Genomic DNA, 21,943 nt, shown 5'->3' with positions numbered 1-21,943 from the left:
ATGTACGAAAGATTGAGAAAATTCGTGTTAGAATTATTAATCTTACTTTTTCGGTCATATTTAATAATATATGTCTACAGGAAAGACTGCTACCAAAATATACTAATATATATATATATATATATATATATATATATATATATATATATATATATATATATATATATATATATATATATATATATATGTCGTACCTAGTAGCCAGAACGCACTTCTCAGCCTACTATGCAAGGCCAGATTTGGCTAATAAGCCAAGTTTTCATGAATTAATATATTTTTTCAAATTTTTTTCTAATGAAATGATAAAGCTACCCATTTCATTATGTATGAAGTAATTTTTTTTTATTGGAGTTAAAATTAACGTAGATATATGACCGAACCTAACCAACCCTACCTAACCTAACCTATCTTTATAGGTAAGGTTTGGTTAGGTAGCCGGAAAAGTTAGGTTAGGTTAGGTTAGGTAGGTTAGGTAGTCGAAAAAACATTAATTCATGAAAACTTGGCTTATTAGGCAAATCGGGCCTTGCATAGTAGGCTGATAAGTGCGTTCTGGATACTAGGTACGACATATATATATATATATATATATATATATATATATATATATATATATATATATATATATATATATATATATATATATATATATATATATATATATATATATATATGTCGTACCTAGTAGCCAGAACGTAGATCTCAGCCTACTATGCAAGGCCCAATTTGCCTAATAAGCCAAGTTTTCATGAATTAATTGTTTTTCGGCAACCTAACCTACCTAACCTAACCTAACCTAACTTTTTCGGCTACCTAACCTAACCTATAAAGATAGGTTAGGTTAGGTTAGGTAGGGTTGGTTAGGTTCGGTCATATATCTACTTTAATTTTAACTCCAATAAAAAAAAATTGATCTCATACATAATGAAATGGGTAGCTTTATCATTTCATAAGAAAAAAATTAGAGAAAATATATTAATTCAGGAAAACTTGGCTTATTAGGCAAATCGGGCCTTGCATAGTTGGCCGAAAAGTGCGTTCTGGCTACTAGGTACGACATATATATATATATATATATATATATATATATATATATATATATATATATATATATATATATATATATATATATATATATATATATATACACACACAAGTATAACTAATAAGTAATTGATATCCAAACAGTGCAGGTAGTTCCAGCTTTACATTTCCCGTTCATAGATTCGAGATGTTGAGAAAAAAAATACTTAGCCTCACATGACTGAAATCCATTTAATTTTGATTTTCATTTCTTTCAGAATACCAAGTTATTCTTCAGTATTCTAACTATGTTTAAATAAAGTCTCGTTTGTCCCATCCTTCTAGATTTGAATCTGTTGGTTTAGGAAGTCTGATTTCTGGATATTTCTCTCAACTTTTTGTTAGCGAGTCTGCCTTAAGGTTTTGGGTGAGGTTCAAAGAATTTATTGTGGAGTTGATGATGTGTTGCGGCTTCCAGGGATGTACATTGTGTTTTATTCTGTAAAGATGGCGTGTGGAGGACTGGAGAGAAAGTGGAGCATCATGTCCATGGTCATTGTTTTACAGGTCACCTGCAAATGGTCTTGTTCTGATTCAGTCGTTTGTGATTTCCGTTCAAAGCAGGCTCTTTCGAAAGGCTTGACGAACTCTGTTTTTTGTTTAAATATGCTGTTTTACTGTATATTTGTTCTAGTCGTATATGGCAGTGGGATATATGTTGCTTGAAGCGTTAATGAACTACTAGTAGAGTAGCTGAGCTTTGTGTGCTGAGTCTTTTGTCGTCCCCAGTTGGGTTGGGATGTCTGCCGTCCTCAGTTGGGTTGGGATGTCTGTCGTCCTCAGTTGGGTTGGGATGTCTGCCGCCCTCAGTTGGGTTGGGATGTCTGCCGTCCTCAGGTGGGTTGGGATGTCTGCCGTCCTCAGGTGGGTTGGGATGTCTGCCGCCCTCAGGTGGGTTAGGATGTCTGCCGCCCTCAGGTGGGTTAGGATGTCTGCCGCCCTCAGGTGGGTTGGGATGTCTGCCGCCCTCAGTTGGGTTGGGATGTCTGCCGCCCTCAGGTGGGTTGTGGGATGTCTGACGGCAGGCAATTCAACTTATAATTGACAGGTTGGTCGTTTGGTAGGCCTGATTATGGGAGCCGACCTCCTTAATTACCCGTTTAAGGGTTTTAACTGAGTGTTTCAATACCCATGACTTAGGGGGTTTCAAAACTAGAAGGCAGTTGTCTGTAACAGGACAATTACTGGTATGTGATCGAAAACCACCTTTATTACCTACAATGAATGACTGAGTGGGATCATAGAGTCAGGTCTCTTGCTCAAAGGCTGTTGAAGGTCCGTCTACTCCTGTGGTGCGTAGTTGTGGCCGGAAGTGTCAAAGATCAGGGTGGTGGGAGATACACACAAAAAAATGCCTTTGGTTATTGTTGGGAGAGTTTTATTTAATGCTCAGTTGAGAAGGATGAAGGATATGTACCTTTAGTTTATAGGTAAATAGATATTGCACATAGATGGTCGATGACCACATGAGAAGACGCAGAAAATCTTGTACTGGACAAGACTGATAAAATTGGTCCGTTAGAGAAGTCTCTGAGAAAATTGGAGACGAGTATTGACACCGACGGTTCGGGTTAGTCTCCGTCACTGGTAATCCACGTTTGTCCCCTCACCGACGTTTCGGGTTAGTCTCCGTCACTGGTAATCCCCGACAGTCCCCTCACCGACGGCTCGGATTAGTCTCCGTCACTGGTAATCCCCGACAGTCCCCTCACCGACGGCTCGGATTAGTCTCCGTCACTGGTAATCCACGACGGGCCCGTCACCGACACCGGAAACGAAACTTCCGTCACTTTCCTCGGAGGATGATCCGCTGTAATCCACTACCGGGCTGCCTGGGTATCCTACAGAAGACCCGCCGTAATATCCACCCGGACTAACATAGGACTCACCCGAATTCACATAGGATCCACCCGGATTCACATAAGATCCACCAGGATTCACATAGGATCCACCAGGACTCACATAGGATCCACCCGGATTCACATAAGTACCATCTGGATTCACATAAGATCCTCCCGGACCCACATAGGATCCACCCGGACTCACATAAGATCCTCCAGGACCCACGTAGGATTCACCTAAATTCCCATCGTATCCGGAATCATCCAAGGTTCCTCCTGTGTTATCGTAGTCTCCGTCGTCGTAACTCTGACCCATCACAGCAAAGCAGCTGGCCAAGACCAGGCCCACCAGAAGAGGCAGGAGACATGTCACTCTAGCTATCTGAAACATTAAAATTTTGGTTCAGCTAATAGAACAATTGAATTATTTTCACAGGGGCTAGATAGAAATAACTTGCCTAGATAGTGAAACGCACTATATGCCTATCTTGAGGTTATCTTGAGATGATTTCGGGGCTTTTTTAGTGTCCCCGCGGCCCGGTCCTCGACCAGGCCTCCACCCCCAGGAAGCAGCCCGTGACAGCTGACTAACACCCAGGTACCTATTTTACTGCTAGGTAACAGGGGCATAGAGTGAAAGAAACTTTGCCCATTGTTTCCCGCCGGCGCCTGGGATCGAACCCTGGACCAAAGGATCACAAGTCCAGCGTGCTGTCCGCTCGGCCGACCGGCTACACAAAGATTTGTGCATAAATTATGAATATATGTAATACGACAATAAATTTATATATATGTATACATAACATCCTTTTTAGATATACAAATTGTAATTGCACACAGCAATGATACCAAAATGGTCAGTCAGACATGTAAGACACGAGATTGTCGCTATACCATCCTGACATCGTATTTTACAGGTCCTGGCTCGATTTTACATAGTCCTTAATCCTATGTTCCCCGAAATACTACCCCCCCCCCTCAAATTGTTTAACAACCAGGCACCCATTTTACTGTTGGGTAAACGAAGGCTACAATTAAGGATTGATGCTCAGTAAATCCTCCCCGGCCAGGATACGAACCCAGGACAAAGCGCTCGCGAAACGCCAAGCGAGTGTTTTAATCCCTACACCACGGGGACTGCACTCCTTATTACTAGCATGAGCTAATTAGCAATTCTAGAGAGTTTATGTGTGCGACGAAATCCTAAATTTTACTAATTAGCAAATTGCCTGACTTGACTATTCCGAGCTATACTGTTACCAATAAAATCCGACAATGGCACAGTTATTCTACCACTTGAACATCAAAGATTACAAGGTAAATTTGACACGAATCAACTGGTCGAAAAAATGACAAATGATACATTTTAATATAAATATTAAACATTACATATATAAAACAAGTAAGAAAAGGCTAGCTAAGGAAAATATATAACTTACAAACTCTGATAGTAACAGTTAAGGCACTTACTTAACAGAATAAAAGTAAAATATTTCAACAGCATACTATTTAAGTTTCTTTTCGTGAAACTTTATGTAACTATAACTTCTTAGTGAATTTTATTATAGAACATTTGCCTTAATTTGGTGATAAACATTTGATCAATAACAATGTTAGTTATTATGTTATCAACACCAAAGAATGGGAAGATTACCAACACTTATTTTAACATTTAAATACCATGACAATGTTTAAAAAAGTAACTATTATAATGTATAAATATTATAGTTATGATTTCTGTCCATTAAAGCCAAATACTTGTTCTTTAACAAATTGAAAACATGCAATGGATTTAAAACTGATTCAAAATTTATATCAAAGATGCATATCATATCATAACATGTAAGACAAGTACATTTCTTCAAATCCCCATCTTACATTGCAACACAATAAGCACTACAGTGGCTATCTAATAAGTATCTACAGTGACTATTTAGGAGGCCTGTTTGGGGACCGGACCGCGGGGACGTTGAGCCCCGAAATCATCGCAAGGTAAGGTATCTCTGGTTGCAGAGTGCAAAATATTATGATAATTATATAGATGAGTAAGTTGATTTATAAGCGAAGTCGCTAAGCCAGAAGGAATAGATAGCTCTTGGAAGATCTATTAGAACTGGATAATAGCAGGGATATGAAAGGGTTATCTTGGTTATCTTGAGATGATTTCGGGGCTTTGGTGTCCCCGCGGCCCGGTCTTAGACCAGGCCTCCACCCCCAGGAAGAAGCCCGTGACAGCTGACTAACTCCCAGGTACCTATTTTACTGCTAGGTAACAGGGGCATAGGGTGAAAGAAACTCTGCCCATTCTTTCTCACCGGCGCCCGGGATCGACCCCGGGACCACAGGATCACAAGTCCAGCGTGCTGTCCGCTCGGCCGACCGGTTCTAGGGTAGCAATGGATCAGTGCTCAACCTTTGATCATCGGGGTTCGAACACCAACCCTGTAATACAAAAAATTCGTCGCTCTACCCACCACTCAAGACGTCACAAAGACGCCTCGAAATACGATAATGAGAGACAACTCAGGAGTCTGCAGTTGTTAACGTCTTGAAGACGGAGCAAAGAATTCATGAAATAAAGTTACAAATAATTATAATAAATATTAATAAATTATTATAATTATTTGTATCTTTATTTGTTAAATTCTTTGCTTCTTCGTTTTGTTTGATTTGCAAGTCTGTCCTTCACGCCACTTCTCATAACTGAAGTGTTTTTCATAAAAAAAAAATTGGTGATAAATCTGTACCATCTTGATCTTATGCGTTTGAGAAGGTACCAGTTCCCAGCTGGAGCTGCACGAGTGTATGTGTGAATACATCAACCCATCCCCCGGTTTTGGTGGTACTTATAGTAACGATGATAGTACATATATCGACATACAACGCAGTTAGAAAGTAGAAATCTGAACGATTGAGTTGGGACAAACAAGAAGGTTTTGCATCTATGTTTCAGAGACATAAGAGAGGGCAACCTAAACTAACTAAACTAACCTAATCTAACATCAGCTAACCTTCACAGGCCGAATACACGCTATCTGAGGTTTAATATAGTACATATGTGTGCTATACTAGGCACAGGAATATTTAAGTTTGGTTTTAGCTTCATATTTTTAGGACACTATAATGTGAATAGTTCCAAATTCTACTATTTAATTGCTTAGTAGGTCAATATTTGTATTATGGTTATCATGAGGTGATTTCGGGGCTTTGCGTCTCCGCGGCCCAGTCCTCAACCAGGCCTCCTTTTTTGTTACACACCCCCAGGAAGCAGCCCGTAGCAGCTGTCTAACTCCCAGGTACCTATTTACTGCTAGGTAACAGGGACATCTGGGTGAAAGAAACTTTTTGCCCATTTGTCTCCGCCTCCACCGGGGATCGAACCCGGAACCTCGACAGGACTACGAATCTGAAGCGCAGTCCACACAGCTGTCAGGCGCCCGCTGTAACTATGGTGTACATAGTTACAAAAACTACTATGTAAACAAGAGGATGGGTTGGTATGTGTATTTTTGTATGTGTGTGTGTATGTAGATAATTCTGATACATCCTGCAAGTGGCTTTATGGGTAAATATAAAAAATCTATGTGTTTATTCTTTCATTGCATAAAATTTAATCCTAAAATTCTTGGTCAATCACATTAATTAGCACATGCGTATGTGTATGTTTGTTGCATCACAGATACATCCCGGAGTAAATTAAGAGGAGAGGCAAACTTACCATGACTGGTGTCGCTAAGGATACTGCCTCCAAGACCCGTGATTTTCTTTATATATACGTGTGTGTGTGACCTACCCATCCATCTGCGTCACAAGACCTCCTGCCAGACAACGGTCCCTGCTCCGAGCGAGGAATTACTAAGACACACGGGAGGAGAGATGACCAATGACGGAAGAGAGTGAGGGAGGGAGGGAGGGAGGGTGTGTTGGTCCGTCAAATTAAAAAGTCAGAGGATACCAGAGCGGGTCAGTAGTTGTCATTCACCCGTTGTATATGTCTCTGCTCGAGCCAGGGTCATCCTTCCCAGTCATATAAACAGGTTGTCGCTGCTCTGGCCGGAATCTTAAGCGACCTGTCCGCTAGTCACTCCGGGGCATATCTCATGCATAACACACTTCAATGGGTGTTATTTATGATATATTTTGTATATATATATATATATATATATATATATATATATATATATATATATATATATATATATATATATATATATATATATATATATATATATATATATTATGTATTACACAAATAAGTGTAATACACTCTATATATATATATATATATATATATATATATATATATATATATATATATATATATATATATATATATATATATTGGTGTATACTGGCAGCAGGTTTTCTTTTAAACATACTCATTGAATATGACCGCATATTCTGTGTTTACTATCTTCTGATTTAGGGCTTCTATCCCTCTAACTATTTTCTTAGCATCAGGGCTTAGCTGAAATAGGAGTTCTCCAAAAGTCATTTTCGTAATTTCAAGGTGAAGAAAAGAAGTGAATTACTATAGAATGTATTGCACTTATTTATACAATTTGCACAACGTTTCGAACCTCCATGGTTCATTCTCAAGTGAAAAGAATTTTCAGGATATGTTGATGTTATACCTACACTGGGTCAGGTGATAAGACAAAAAAGGTGAAAACATGGGGGGGATACATAAGGGATAAATGGGGGGTGAAACATATGAACATAAGAATAGAGGTAACTGCGGAAGGCCTATTGGCTCATACGAGGCAGCTCCTATCTACATACAAAGATTAATCAAGTGTAATTGGCCTGTTATGTTGAACAGTGCCTTCTGTGTTGGCATCGATCGTTATGTTCTGATCTTGTCCTTACTCTCATGGTGGGTAGAGTAAATAGTTCCGTGATTTGGGTGTTCATGGTAGGTTTTCTATTCTTATGTGAATTGCTTCAAGAATTTGTAATCTTCTTGCATCTTGGGTTTTGTCTATTATACAGTTATTTTTGTTCAACATTTCTCTTGTTAGGGTGATGTCATATATATATATATATATATATATATATATATATATATGCGAACAAGCCTGAATGGTCCCCAGGACTATATGCGAATGAAAACTCACACCCCAGAAGTGACTCGAACCCATACTCCCAGAAGCAACGCAACTGGTAACTACAGGGCGCCTTAATCCGCTTGACCATCACGGCCGTCAAAAGGAAGTGATAGCCGAGGCTATTTGAGCCACTTCCCCGACGGCAACTCGGATGGTAATCTTGGGCATAGCATTTCACCAAATCACCTCATTCTTTGGGGCACACGTGAGGAACACAAATGCGAACAAGCCTGAATGGTCCCCAGGACTATATGCGAATGAAAACTCACACCCCAGAAGTGACTCGAACCCATACTCCCAGAAGCAACGCAACTGGTAACTACAGGGCGCCTTAATCCGCTTGACCATCACGGCCGTCAAAAGGAAGTGATAGCCGAGGCTATTTGAGCCACTTCCCCGACGGCAACTCGGATGGTAATCTTGGGCATAGCATTTCACCAAATCACCTCATTCTTTGGGGCACACGTGAGGAACACAAATGCGAACAAGCCTGAATGGTCCCCAGGACTATATGCGAATGAAAACTCACACCCCAGAAGTGACTCGAACCCATACTCCCAGAAGCAACGCAACTGGTAACTACAGGGCGCCTTAATCCGCTTGACCATCACGGCCGTCAAAAGGAAGTGATAGCCGAGGCTATTTGAGCCACTTCCCCGACGGCAACTCGGATGGTAATCTTGGGCATAGCATTTCACCAAATCACCTCATTCTTTGGGGCACACGTGAGGAACACAAATGCGAACAAGCCTGAATGGTCCCCAGGACTATATGCGAATGAAAACTCACACCCCAGAAGTGACTCGAACCCATACTCCCAGAAGCAACGCAACTGGTAACTACAGGGCGCCTTAATCCGCTTGACCATCACGGCCGTCAAAAGGAAGTGATAGCCGAGGCTATTTGAGCCACTTCCCCGACGGCAACTCGGATGGTAATCTTGGGCATAGCATTTCACCAAATCACCTCATTCTTTGGGGCACACGTGAGGAACACAAATGCGAACAAGCCTGAATGGTCCCCAGGACTATATGCGAATGAAAACTCACACCCCAGAAGTGACTCGAACCCATACTCCCAGAAGCAACGCAACTGGTAACTACAGGGCGCCTTAATCCGCTTGACCATCACGGCCGTCAAAAGGAAGTGATAGCCGAGGCTATTTGAGCCACTTCCCCGACGGCAACTCGGATGGTAATCTTGGGCATAGCATTTCACCAAATCACCTCATTCTTTGGGGCACACGTGAGGAACACAAATGCGAACAAGCCTGAATGGTCCCCAGGACTATATGCAAATGAAAACTCACACCCCAGAAGTGACTCGAACCCATACTCCCAGAAGCAACGCAACTGGTAACTACAGGGCGCCTTAATCCGCTTGACCATCACGGCCGTCAAAAGGAAGTGATAGCCGAGGCTATTTGAGCCACTTCCCCGACGGCAACTCGGATGGTAATCTTGGGCATAGCATTTCACCAAATCACCTCATTCTTTGGGGCACACGTGAGGAACACAAATGCGAACAAGCCTGAATGGTCCCCAGGACTATATGCGAATGAAAACTCACACCCCAGAAGTGACTCGAACCCATACTCCCAGAAGCAACGCAACTGGTAACTACAGGGCGCCTTAATCCGCTTGACCATCACGGCCGTCAAAAGGAAGTGATAGCCGAGGCTATTTGAGCCACTTCCCCGACGGCAACTCGGATGGTAATCTTGGGCATAGCATTTCACCAAATCACCTCATTCTTTGGGGCACACGTGAGGAACACAAATGCGAACAAGCCTGAATGGTCCCCAGGACTATATGCGAATTGCCGTCGGGGAAGTGGCTCAAATAGCCTCGGCTATCACTTCCTTTTGACGGCCGTGATGGTCAAGCGGATTAAGGCGCCCTGTAGTTACCAGTTGCGTTGCTTCTGGGAGTATGGGTTCGAGTCACTTCTGGGGTGTGAGTTTTCATTCGCATATAGTCCTGGGGACCATTCAGGCTTGTTCGCATTTGTGTTCCTCACGTGTGCCCCAAAGAATGAGGTGATTTGGTGAAATGCTATGCCCAAGATTACCATCCGAGTTGCCGTCGGGGAAGTGGCTCAAATAGCCTCGGCTATCACTTCCTTTTGACGGCCGTGATGGTCAAGCGGATTAAGGCGCCCTGTAGTTACCAGTTGCGTTGCTTCTGGGAGTATGGGTTCGAGTCACTTCTGGGGTGTGAGTTTTCATTCGCATATAGTCCTGGGGACCATTCAGGCTTGTTCGCATTTGTGTTCCTCACGTGTGCCCCAAAGAATGAGGTGATTTGGTGAAATGCTATGCCCAAGATTACCATCCGAGTTGCCGTCGGGGAAGTGGCTCAAATAGCCTCGGCTATCACTTCCTTTTGACGGCCGTGATGGTCAAGCGGATTAAGGCGCCCTGTAGTTACCAGTTGCGTTGCTTCTGGGAGTATGGGTTCGAGTCACTTCTGGGGTGTGAGTTTTCATTCGCATATAGTCCTGGGGACCATTCAGGCTTGTTCGCATTTGTGTTCCTCACGTGTGCCCCAAAGAATGAGGTGATTTGGTGAAATGCTATGCCCAAGATTACCATCCGAGTTGCCGTCGGGGAAGTGGCTCAAATAGCCTCGGCTATCACTTCCTTTTGACGGCCGTGATGGTCAAGCGGATTAAGGCGCCCTGTAGTTACCAGTTGCGTTGCTTCTGGGAGTATGGGTTCGAGTCACTTCTGGGGTGTGAGTTTTCATTCATATATATATATATATATATATATATATATATATATATATATATATATATATATATATATATATATATATATATATATATATATATATATATATATATATATATATATATATATATATTTTCTGCCATTCACGCAAACATATGTTATTGAACATTGCATAACGTGTTAGATCAATGATTAAAGAACGAATCTTGACTACATTGCCTATTCCTCCATAGTCATTGTGTCTTGCGATTAATTCCTTGTTGTTCAGGATATTCTGGTAATTATTAAGCTGTGTGTAAAAATTATATGTTCTTTCCTGGAGCTTCTTGGAGCTTTATTTTTTGTGTAGTGTGAGTTGCTTTCAAGCAGAAGTTGTTTTCTTCTTTATATAATAAATAGTTGGTTACGGGCTACTCATGCCCGTGCCACTTCTTGAGTGGCTTAATCTTCATCAATCAATCAATCAAATCGTTGGGGCTGACAGCTCAAGTGGATATGTGAAGGCATGAATATTCAACTCTTTCAAGGCCTTCAGTTCGGTGTTTGGAACGTTGTTCATAAGCAAGTTGGTAATCTTCCTGCTCTTGCTGCAGTCTCTCAGTCTATCCTCTGGTTGGGGTCACGTTTCGATCAATAATATATTTCAGGATTCTTTCCTCCACTTTGTGAGACGCTGAAAGAAAGTTGCTGTTGAATAGTTTAATTGGAAGGTCAAATAATAGTGCTGATCTTTTCTCCAGTGGTCGGTTACTCTTCCTTTTTATGATTACTGAAGTTATTACAAGTTATAATAATAATAATAACAATAATAATTGCGAGAATTGTTACAAAAATAAGGGTAATATTTTTTTATATAAAACATGCCGATACCTATATGTTATGTAACCGCAATTTACTAATAACTTCCAAATAAAATAAGTATATTAAAATCTTTAAATCACCAATGATCCTGGAATATTTATAACATTTAATACGTGACAGCATTCATCGATGGAAGGTGAAATTTGAATCCTTAAAAGGCATACACTCTACACACACAGGGTGTTGGAGAGATCAACAGTGTGTTTAGAGACCATACGCTTCAGTACACGCAGTATGTGTTTGAAGTAGTCCAGGAATGGCCCAGGGATCACATCCAGGGTTACGTGATTGCCAGGCACGCTTGGTCACTCTCGGCTCCAAGGGCTCAAAGTCGTGACACTAACCTCCCTAGTCTGCCGGGCTGGCTGACCCTCAACCCGAGGTCCCTCGAGCTAAAATAGCCAGGCTGGTGTGACTTACGAGGGCTGATGCTGGTACAGGGGAGCGTGTCAACCTCCTACGCCGATGGCCACGGGAACATTCGTGCTATGTATGGCACTAGAAAGGGTACCCGGCCGTGCAAGGGGTCGTCCCCTCAAGGTTGCTCCATTTGAGTGTTGCGTGGCCCCCCAGAATGTACTCAATCTGCCGTCAGAACATGCGTGTCGACATGCCTACCCCTATCTAGGGAATTTTTAGATGGTGGACCTTTCCCTAATATATTAATAAATTTATAGAAATTTTATAAAACTTTATTCATTCGACCAGAACATTTTACCTCTAGGACTCCTACCATACTTCAAAGGGAATATGTGACCCGACCTTGATACACATTTCACTGTTCAGTCCCTTTGCAAATATTAGTGAGTGGTGACCCCAGGAGTCCAGCCTCCAACCTTGGAGAGACAAACATATTAACTCTTTTAAAGCACTAGATTAACGTTTTATTTGTGTGCACTGAACGTGATGTTCTTGCTGTGTTGAGACATCAATTCCTCAGCCTCTCCTACGTAACCTCTGGTAAGTTATTGCAGTGTAGTTCATACCTCATATATTTCTGGCCATACTGGCCGTAGGCTGCTTACTCAGCTCATCGAGATCTGCTTACTCAGCTCATCTGCTTACTCAGCTCATCTGCTTACTCAGCTCATCTGCTTACTCAGCTCAATCTCACCTGCTAACAACCCCTCATGCTAAAGTGGTGTTGCCAGACATCACACCCACTTCCAGCTGCCCCTTTCTTTTTTTCTCCACTCCTCCTCTTTCTTTAACCTTGTTGTTTTAGATTCAGCTACTCTGAACGAAATGTTCATGTAGCACGGGCTATGGTGAGCCCGAATCTTTAACCTGTTTCCCTCCTCCACTAATCTTCCTTCTACAGTCCTTCCGTTCCTTCTCTTCCACCTGACCCCACAGATCCCCATTCTCTTCCACCTGTCATCTTCCCCCCCCCCCCTAGCTGCTATTCCACAAGTTCACTTTCTCCATTTATCTCCCTCCGCCAATTCTCCTCCTTCATCTGTCACCATCCACCCCCTTGTCCTCCATCTCTTCTTCCTTCATCTATCTTCCTCCTCCACACACTTCCTTGTTGGATCTATCAGTTAACTTTGTAAATGCACACAAGAAAGATAGTGTACACTCTACATTAGTAAATCAGTTAACACTGTGCAGCATCACACCACATTACTCAAGTTATTGGTAACTATGTGTGTATCAGTGCTATTCCGACGGTTCTGTAGAAGAAGGTTAAAGATGTACCGGATGTGCATGTAATATTTTTAAGCAATCTTCTTTCGTACATACAGCAATGAAGCGCGTTAATGATTGGGCAAGTACAACTCAAACCCAACTTGCAGACATATATCTTGCCGCTGAACTTTTAAAAGACAAAGGCTATGACTTATATACTGTGACTCGCAGAGTGCACTCCTGGCGTTGAACGCACATAGAAGTAACACCCAGAAAATAGTGATATTGGAATGAATGTTTCAGCTGCTAAAGAAAACATTATTTTAAATTAAATTCGTTTTGATACCATCACATGTTGGCACTTCAGAGCATGACACTGTTGGCATGCTTGCGAAGACAACGTTATACAAAACCCAGCATTAGAAATTGATATGGGTGTTTCATGAGCAGTGAAAAAGAGAATACTTAAACATATATCTAATTAAAATCTTTCTGACAACAAATTCACAAAAACGTGAAAACTGTAACATTAAACATTATGATAAATATCGTTAGGAGACATCTATATATGAACCTAATAGAGCACGAACTCGGTAATGTGATGTTATAGTGGTCAGAATACGCCTGGGATATAGAGGTATCAGGCTGCTTTCTCAAAACCCAAATGTCGAGTTCACAATGTGTCCAGAGAATGATGGATGCCTACTACTACTAACTTCTACTAAGGACTTTCTATCTTCTCAATATCATCCCCATTTTGGGTAAACACAAAGTCTAGGTGTTGCTGGTGGGTCCTCTTCCAGGTCTTGCAGGTTCTGTAATGTGCTGTTTCAAGAAGTACTTAAATGTTGCAGAGAACAGTTTTTCTCTCCATGTCTCATTAGCTCTGTGAGACTTTTTATGTTTCATCACCCCCCCCCCCCTCCTTCTGTGAGACATCTTCTCGTGCTTATTCAGTCTACTTCTTCGTGACTTGATTGTAGCTGGATTAGGTTCTGGGAGCTCTTTTACTGCCCGGCCCGGGGTCATGCTTGACTTGTGAGAGCTTGGTCCAACAGGTTGTTGCTTGGAGCGGCGCTCAGGCCCACATATCCACCATAGCCCGTTTGGTTCGGCATTTCTTGCAGAAAAGTGTCAAGTTTTTTCTTGAAAACTTCAACTTTTTATTCCGGAAATATTTCTTATACTTGCTAGGAGGATATTGAACAGCCGTGGACCTCTGATGTTCATGCAGTGTTCTCTGATTGTGCCTCTACTCTTCACTGGCTCTATTTGCATTTCCTTCCATAGAATTCCCTCCAGTATGTTGTTATTTTACTAAGTAAATCTGGGACCTGAGGCACAGCATTTTCCATGTACATATTATTTGATACTTTTCTCGTCTTTTTTCTAGAAAGTATATATTACGAGCTTTGAGAGGGGACCCTCTCAATAAATTAGGTGGTATATTGGGTCTATGTGTGTCGTATATGTTCTCTGAATTCCGTTTGAGCAATATCTCATATTCTGAAGAGGGAAGTGAGTATCGAACAGTACTCAGGTAGGAACAGCACCAGTGATTTGAACAGTATGAACTTTGTGATGGGATCCCTGGATTTGAAGGTTCTCGTAATCCATCCTATCATTTTCCTATCTGACGCTATATTAGCTTGGTTATGCTTCCTAAACGTTAAGTCGTAAGACATAATTTTTCCCAGATTCTATAAACGTTATTTATTATTTATTTGTTTATTTATTTACAAGAAGGTATAACGGGTTTGTGAGATTACATAATATTGGTATTTTTGCATTCTTGCAAAGCCACTAGCACGCATCACGTTTCCAGCAGAAATGTTGCTTTCCTACTGTGGGCAGATTTGATTGTTTTTTACACTGTATTTTGTTTAGGGTCTTTAATTTTTACCATTCATAAGTACCTGCAATTTATACCTGTTAAACATCATGTTATTTTCTGCTGACCAGTCGAAAACGTTATTAATATCAGCCTGTAGTTTTATAATGTCTCCTACAGAAGTGACCTTTATGGTGATTGTTGAATCATCTGCAAAAAAAAAAAAAAAGAGACGAAGCGGTGATTTGTATTTTTTTCTTTATCTGATATGAGAATACGGAAAACAAGTGGTGCAAAGACTGTGCCCTGAGGAACAGAGATTTAAACTGTGCTTGGACTCGATTTTAATTATTTGACTGTTTCTCTTCACGTCCTGTTTGACAAAAAATTGAATATCCATAGCACTACTTAATCTGTTGTTCCTATTGACCTCAATTTGTAGGCTGAATTCCCCAAGTAATAGAATCCTAGCTTAGTATGCCTATCCTCATACTTATTAAGCAAGTGAATCCTAGCAACAGTTTTTATATATTTTGTTTGTTATAATCCAGGATTGCATTTTTTATAAACATTCATCTGTAACAGTGATGGTATACTTGAAAATCTTATGGTATCATTGTGTGTGGCTCTTTACATAGTAGAAGTTTGAATAATTGTAGGTGCTATATTTTGGTTACCAACCTCTTGCTTAAACATGTTTCATAATTTGGATTTTTCTGGATGAAATTACTTCAAAATTGTTCTTTTGTTACGAAGAGAACATGCATCTGGTTGTTCCATTTTGTACCTCTTTTTGTCGTGTTGTTCTCGGGAGGTATTGAGAAAGTGCATAAGATGCATCACAATAACGTGGCTGAATGATGTGGCCTGCTCTGTGTGTGTATTTTATAAAAATCCTCAAAATGCACATTTTACTCATAATTTCTCAATAAGATGATCAAACCACACACCAGAAGATGTAGAAACAACGATATTTTGAACCGTCCTGTACCATTATCAAGTCGTATTTGATATACGACTATGCCCCCCATCGCATTTAGATGCCCTATGCACCCAGTGTATCTAGATGCACCTATGCACACAGTGTATCTAGATACACCTATGCACACAGTGTATCTAGATGCCCTATGCACCCAGCGTATCTAGATGCACCTATGCACACAGTGTATCTAGATGCACCTATGCACACAGTGTATCTAGATGCACCTATGCACACAGTGTATCTAGATGCACCTATGCACACAGCGTATCTAGATGCTCCTATGCACACAGTGTATCTAGATGAACCTAGCAGTATCATTATAAATCGGAAATCTTACAATTGCTTTGTGAAATACTTCTTAAAAATTATATTTTAATATATCAAAGAATTAAAGCTGTTCCCAAATATCTCGTTTACAAGTCCTCTTAATAGAAGTAATTTGTTCTGAATTCTTTCTATACAACATGAAATTATGCCATTATTGTTAGATTATTATGGGACTTCTTTTAAAATGGTCGCTATTCTATTGTTAACAATTTGATTGTTAAACATTAACTGAAGTTTTCTGATTCTCATTTGCGAAATCACATTCCATAACGTTTTTGTCAAGGCATTCAAATAAACACAATGTATATTATCCATTTATTGAGGTAAACTTGTAGTGGGTGATGCGTCTTGTGTAGTGGTTCAGTTACTTGCCAACCGGAGGGAGGTAGCCATTTGACGGAGGGCTGATGTTGCTTCCTGAGTAGCCTGGCTCCTTGTAGCTTCCTCCTTTTGTACCTTTATTGCTGTAACTCCCACCGTCGCTGTAGCTCCCACTACCTCCGCTGTAGTCACTACCTTTACTGCTACTGCCTCCGCTATAACCATCACCGTTGTCACCGCTGTAGCCACCACCACCTCCGTTATAGTCAATACCACTGCCTTTATTGTTACTATAACCACCACCACCTCCGTTGTAGCCACCACCACCATTACCGCTGTAACCACCACTACCACCATTGCTGTAACCACCACCACCATTACTGCTGTAACCACTACCACCACCATTGCTGTAGCCACCACCACCACCATTGCTGTAACCACCACTACCACCCTTGCTGTAGCCACCACCACCACCACCGCTGTAACCATTACCTCCTGCGAAGAATGCTGGACCACCATCGCTGTACCTAACGCCGCCACTGTAACCTCTGCTCCCAATGGAAATTCCCGAACCACTATTTTTATAACCACCACCGCCGCCGCTGTAACCGTTGCCACCGCCGCCGCTGTAACCGTTGCCACCGCCGCCGCTGTAACCGTTGCCACCGCCGCCGCTGTAACCGTTGCCACCGCCGCCGCTGTAACCGTTACCACCGCCGCTGTAACCGTTGCCACCGCCGCCGCTGTAACCGTTGCCACCGCCGCTGTAGCCCCCATTGCCGCCATTGAAACTACCTCCGACCCTGCTGTAGCTACTACCGCCTCCGTTGTAGTCATCATCGCCTCCGTTGTAGCTGTTACCACCGCCGTTGTAACTGTTACCACCCCCGTTGTAGCCACTACCGCCTCCGTTGTAACCGTTACCGCCTCCGTTGTAGCTATTACCACCCCCGTTGTAGCCACTACCGCCTCCGTTGTAGCTATTACCGCCTCCGTTGTAGCTACTACCACTTCCACTGTAGCCACTACCGCCTCCGTTGTAGCCACTACCACCCCCGTTGTAGCTACTACCGCTTCCACTGTAGCCATCATCACCGCCATTGTAACCATCTCCGCCTTTGAAGCCACCGCCATTGTAGCCATCTCCGCCTTTGAAGCCACCGCCGTTGTAGCCATCTCCGCCTTTGAAGCCACCGCCATTGTAGCCATCTCCGCCTTTGAAGCCACCGCCACTGTAGCCATCTCCGCCTTTGAAGCCACCTCCATTGTAGTCATCTCCGCCTTTTAAGCCACCGCCGTTATAACCTCCGTTACCCACGTCGCCGTAGCCGCTGTCTCCACCGCCGAAGCCATTAAAAGCGTCGCCGATGTTGAAGAAGCTGGTGGGTGACCGCCCTCCCCGGCTGCGCTGCTTGCTTCCCGCTACCGAGTACCTACGGCAGTTCCCGCCCCCGCAGGAGGTGGACGGCCCCGCCAGGAGCACTGTCAACAGGAGGACCACGAACTGGGGGCCGAGGAGAGAAGCATATTTGATAAGGCACGATTGTTATTCTTATGATAGACGTATTGATGAAATGTAATTATATTATGAAATTGATCAGTAATGTGTGTATATGTATATATATATATATATATATATATATATATATATATATATATATATATATATATATATATATATATATATATATATATATATATATATATATATATATATATGTGTGTATATCACGAAAATAAACACGTGATTAAGAATGTGACAATGTCAGACCACGGAGGAAAAATGAAACAGGAAATTTCCTTAAGTACTTTCGTATATTAAATACATCTTCAGAAGGTCCAAACCTTCTGAAGATGTATTTAATATACGAAAGTACTTAAGGAAATTTCCTGTTTCATTTTTCCTCCGTGGTCTGACATTGTCATATATATATATATATATATATTGTGTGTGTGTGTGTATGGAAGACCCCACTCACCATAGCTGAGGTCTCAGAAGGCACTGACACCTGCTCTAAACTCTGCCTCTTTATATCCCTGGAAGCATGACTTCCTGGCCAGGGTCACGCGCCTGGAGCGTGGAGTCCTGCGTGATCCAGGCCCGGGTTCGAGGTGTGACGAAGGGGTCGAGTGGGAGGACAAGTGCTCACCGTGACGGGCTGGAGACCCCCCAACAGGAAGTTGATACACGGTGGATTAACTAAACTATGGGGTCAAGGTCTTGCATGGTGGCCGAAATGATGGGATACGTTTTTGGTACAGTTTTTTACTGGTTAAGATTATTGTTCGTTGTATATTTACGTTCAAGTGATTGGTGCAGTGTGTAACTTGACTTCGGTATTCAGTGTGGGAAGTGTGTTGACACACTCAGTTTGTGAATATTTCACAATAGTGTAATGGAAGGAATTAGAATATATGTACATTGGCTCAAGCCTGATAAATTAAAGAAAATTGTGTATAGTAATATAGGACAAGACGCAATTTGTAAGACTGTAAGTGTGTGAGTATGTGCTTGTGTCCTCAACTAGTTGTGCTTGTGGAGGCTGAGCTTCGGCTTCTTGATCCCGCTCTCAATCAACTGGTGTACGGATTCCTGAGCCTTTTGGGCTCTATCATATCTACATTAGAGATTGTGTATGGAGTAAGCCTCCACCACATCACTACTTAATGCATTAAATTTGTTAACTACTCTGAAAGTGTGTGTGTGGGAATATGTGCGTGTGTGAGTATGTAGTATGTGTGTATTCACCTATTTGTGCTTGCGGGGGGAGAGCTTTGGCTCTTTGGTCCCGCCTCTCAACTGTCAATCAACTGGTGTACAGATTCCTAAGCCTACTGGGCTTGATTTGTAGCTTCATGCACCCAGCAGGTTCATGCACACACTAATGTTTGTGTGTGTGTGTGTGTACTCACCTAGTTGTGTATGCGGGGGTTGAGCTCTGGCTCTTTGGTCCCGCCTCTCAACCGTCAATCAACAGGTGTACAGATTCCTGAGCCTATTGGGCTCTATCATATCTACACATGAAACTGTGTATGGAGTCAGCCTCCACCACATCACTTCCTAAGGCATTCCATTTGTCAACCACTCTGACACTAAAAAAGTTCTTTCTAATATCTCTGTGGCTCATTTGGGCACTCAGTTTCCACCTGTGTCCCCTTGTGCGTGTTCCCCTTGTGGTAAATAGACTGTCTTTATCTACCCTATCAATTCCCTTCAGAATCTTGAATGTGGTAATCATGTCCCTCCTAACTCTTCTGTCTTCCAGCGAAGTGAGATTTAATTCCCGTAGTCTCTCCTCGTTGCTCATACCTCTCAGCTCGGGTACTAGTCTGGTGGCAATCCTTTGAACCTTTTCCAGTTTAGTCTTATCCTTGACTAGATATGGACTCCATGCTGGGGCTGCATACTCCAGGATTGGCCTGACATATGTGGTATACAAAGTTCTGAATGATTCTTTACACAAGTTTCTGAATGCCGTTCGTATGTTGGCCAGCCTGACATATGCCGCTGATGTTATCCGCTTGATATGTGCTGCACGAGACAGGTCTGGCGTGATATCAACCCCCAAGTCTTTTTCCTTCTCTGACTCCTGAAGAATTGTCTCTCCCAGATGATACCTTGTATCTGGCCTCCTGCTCCCTACACCTATCTTCTTTAAATTACATTTGGTTGGGTTAAACTCTAACAACCATTTGTTCGACCATTTCTTCAGCTTGTCTAGGTCTTCTTGAAGCCTCAAACAGTCCTCTTCTGTTTTAATCCTTTTCATAATTTGTGTGTGTGTGTGTGTTTGTGTGTGTGTGTGTGTGTGTGTGTGTGTGTGTGTGTGTGTGTGTGTGTGTGTGTGTGTGTGTGTGTGTGTGTGTGTGTGTGTGTGTGTGTGTGTGTGTGTGTGCGTGCGTGCGTGCGTGCGTGCGTGTGTGTGTGTGTGTGTGTGTGTGTGTGTGTGTGTGTGTGTGTGTGTGTGTGTGTGTGTGTGTGTGTGTGTGTGTGTGTGTGTGTGTGTGTGTGTGTGTGTGTGTGTGCGTGCGTGCGTGCGTGCGTGTGGTTGATGAGTGCGTTTATCAGCACGTGAAGGACAGCTGACAGGAGCCATCAAGTACAGCGACACCTCGGGAATCCTCCACTTGTGCTTGACCTGATGACCTTAGGTGCTTGACCTGGTGACCTTAGGTGCTTGACCTGGTGACCTTAGGTGCTTGACCTGGTGACCTGCGGTGCTTGACCTGGTGACCTCAGGTGCTTGACCTGGTGACCTTAGGTGCTTGACCTGGTGATCTTAGGTGCTTGACCTGGTGACCTTAGGTGCTTGACCTGGTGACCTTAGGTGCTTGACCTAGTGACCTAAGGTGCGTGACCTAGTGACCTTAAGTGCTAGACCTAGTGACCTTAGGTGCGTGACCTAGTGACCTTAGGTGCGTGACCTAGTGACCTTAAATGCTAGACCTGGTGACCATAGGAGCTAGACCTAGTGACCTTAGGAGCTAGACCTGGTGACCTTAGGTGCTAGACCTGGTGACCTTAGGTGCTAGACCTGGTGACCTTAGGTGCTAGACCCGGTGACCTTAGGTGCATGACCTGGTGACCTTAAGTGCTTGACCTGGTGACCTTAGGTGCTTGACCTGGTGACCTTAGGTGCTTGACCTAGTGACCTAAGGTGTGTGACCTAGTGACCTTAAGTGCTAGACCTGGTGACCTTAGGTGCGTGACCTAGTGACCTTAGGTGCGTGACCTAGTGACCTTAAGTGCTAGACCTGGTGACCATAAGAGCTAGACCTGGTGACCTTAGGAGCTAGACCTGGTGACCTTAGGTGCTAGACCTGGTGACCTTAGGTGCTAGACCTGGTGACCTTAGGTGCATGACCTGGTGACCTTAAGTGCTTGACCTGGTGACCTTAGGTGTTTGACCTGGTGACCTTAGGTGCTTGACCTGGTGACCTTAGGTGTTTGACCTGGTGACCTTAGATGTTTGTGTGGGAACCAACCTGTGAGATTTATATTTATTTAATATATATGAATTTATATTTACGTTAATTTGTATACTTCGATAGCAATTTGTATGATGTTAAGTGGACTGTATTTCTGCAATAATCTCACAAATCGATCCTCTGCACATTATGGGGGTTTATATTGAATTTATATATATGCAGCCAATCAAACTACAGTATTAGACTACATACATTGAAGAGGTTCCTTATCTTATTTGTACAGCAGGCCTTAGT

General features: G+C 42.5%; 1 protein-coding gene across 1 annotated transcript in view; it reads right to left on the bottom strand.

Annotated features, from left to right (window-relative positions):
- Window positions 1-1,753: 1,753 nt before the first annotated feature.
- The window catches only part of LOC123754166 (loricrin), a 31,527-nt gene continuing 11,337 nt past the window's right edge, over window positions 1,754-21,943 (bottom strand). The window contains exons 2-6 of the mRNA XM_069310577.1: window positions 17,248-18,224; window positions 16,772-16,959; window positions 15,176-15,300; window positions 2,962-3,306; window positions 1,754-2,098 (exon numbers count right to left, since the gene is read on the bottom strand). Coding sequence (XP_069166678.1) covers window positions 1,754-2,098; window positions 2,962-3,306; window positions 15,176-15,300; window positions 16,772-16,959; window positions 17,248-18,224 — 1,980 coding nt within the window. The remainder of the gene's footprint in view (window positions 2,099-2,961; window positions 3,307-15,175; window positions 15,301-16,771; window positions 16,960-17,247; window positions 18,225-21,943) is intronic.

The sequence above is a fragment of the Procambarus clarkii genome, chromosome 6 (genome assembly GCF_040958095.1).
Source record: "Procambarus clarkii isolate CNS0578487 chromosome 6, FALCON_Pclarkii_2.0, whole genome shotgun sequence".
Lineage (NCBI taxonomy): Eukaryota > Metazoa > Arthropoda > Malacostraca > Decapoda > Cambaridae > Procambarus > Procambarus clarkii.
This window is presented reverse-complemented; position numbering and strand designations above follow the sequence as displayed.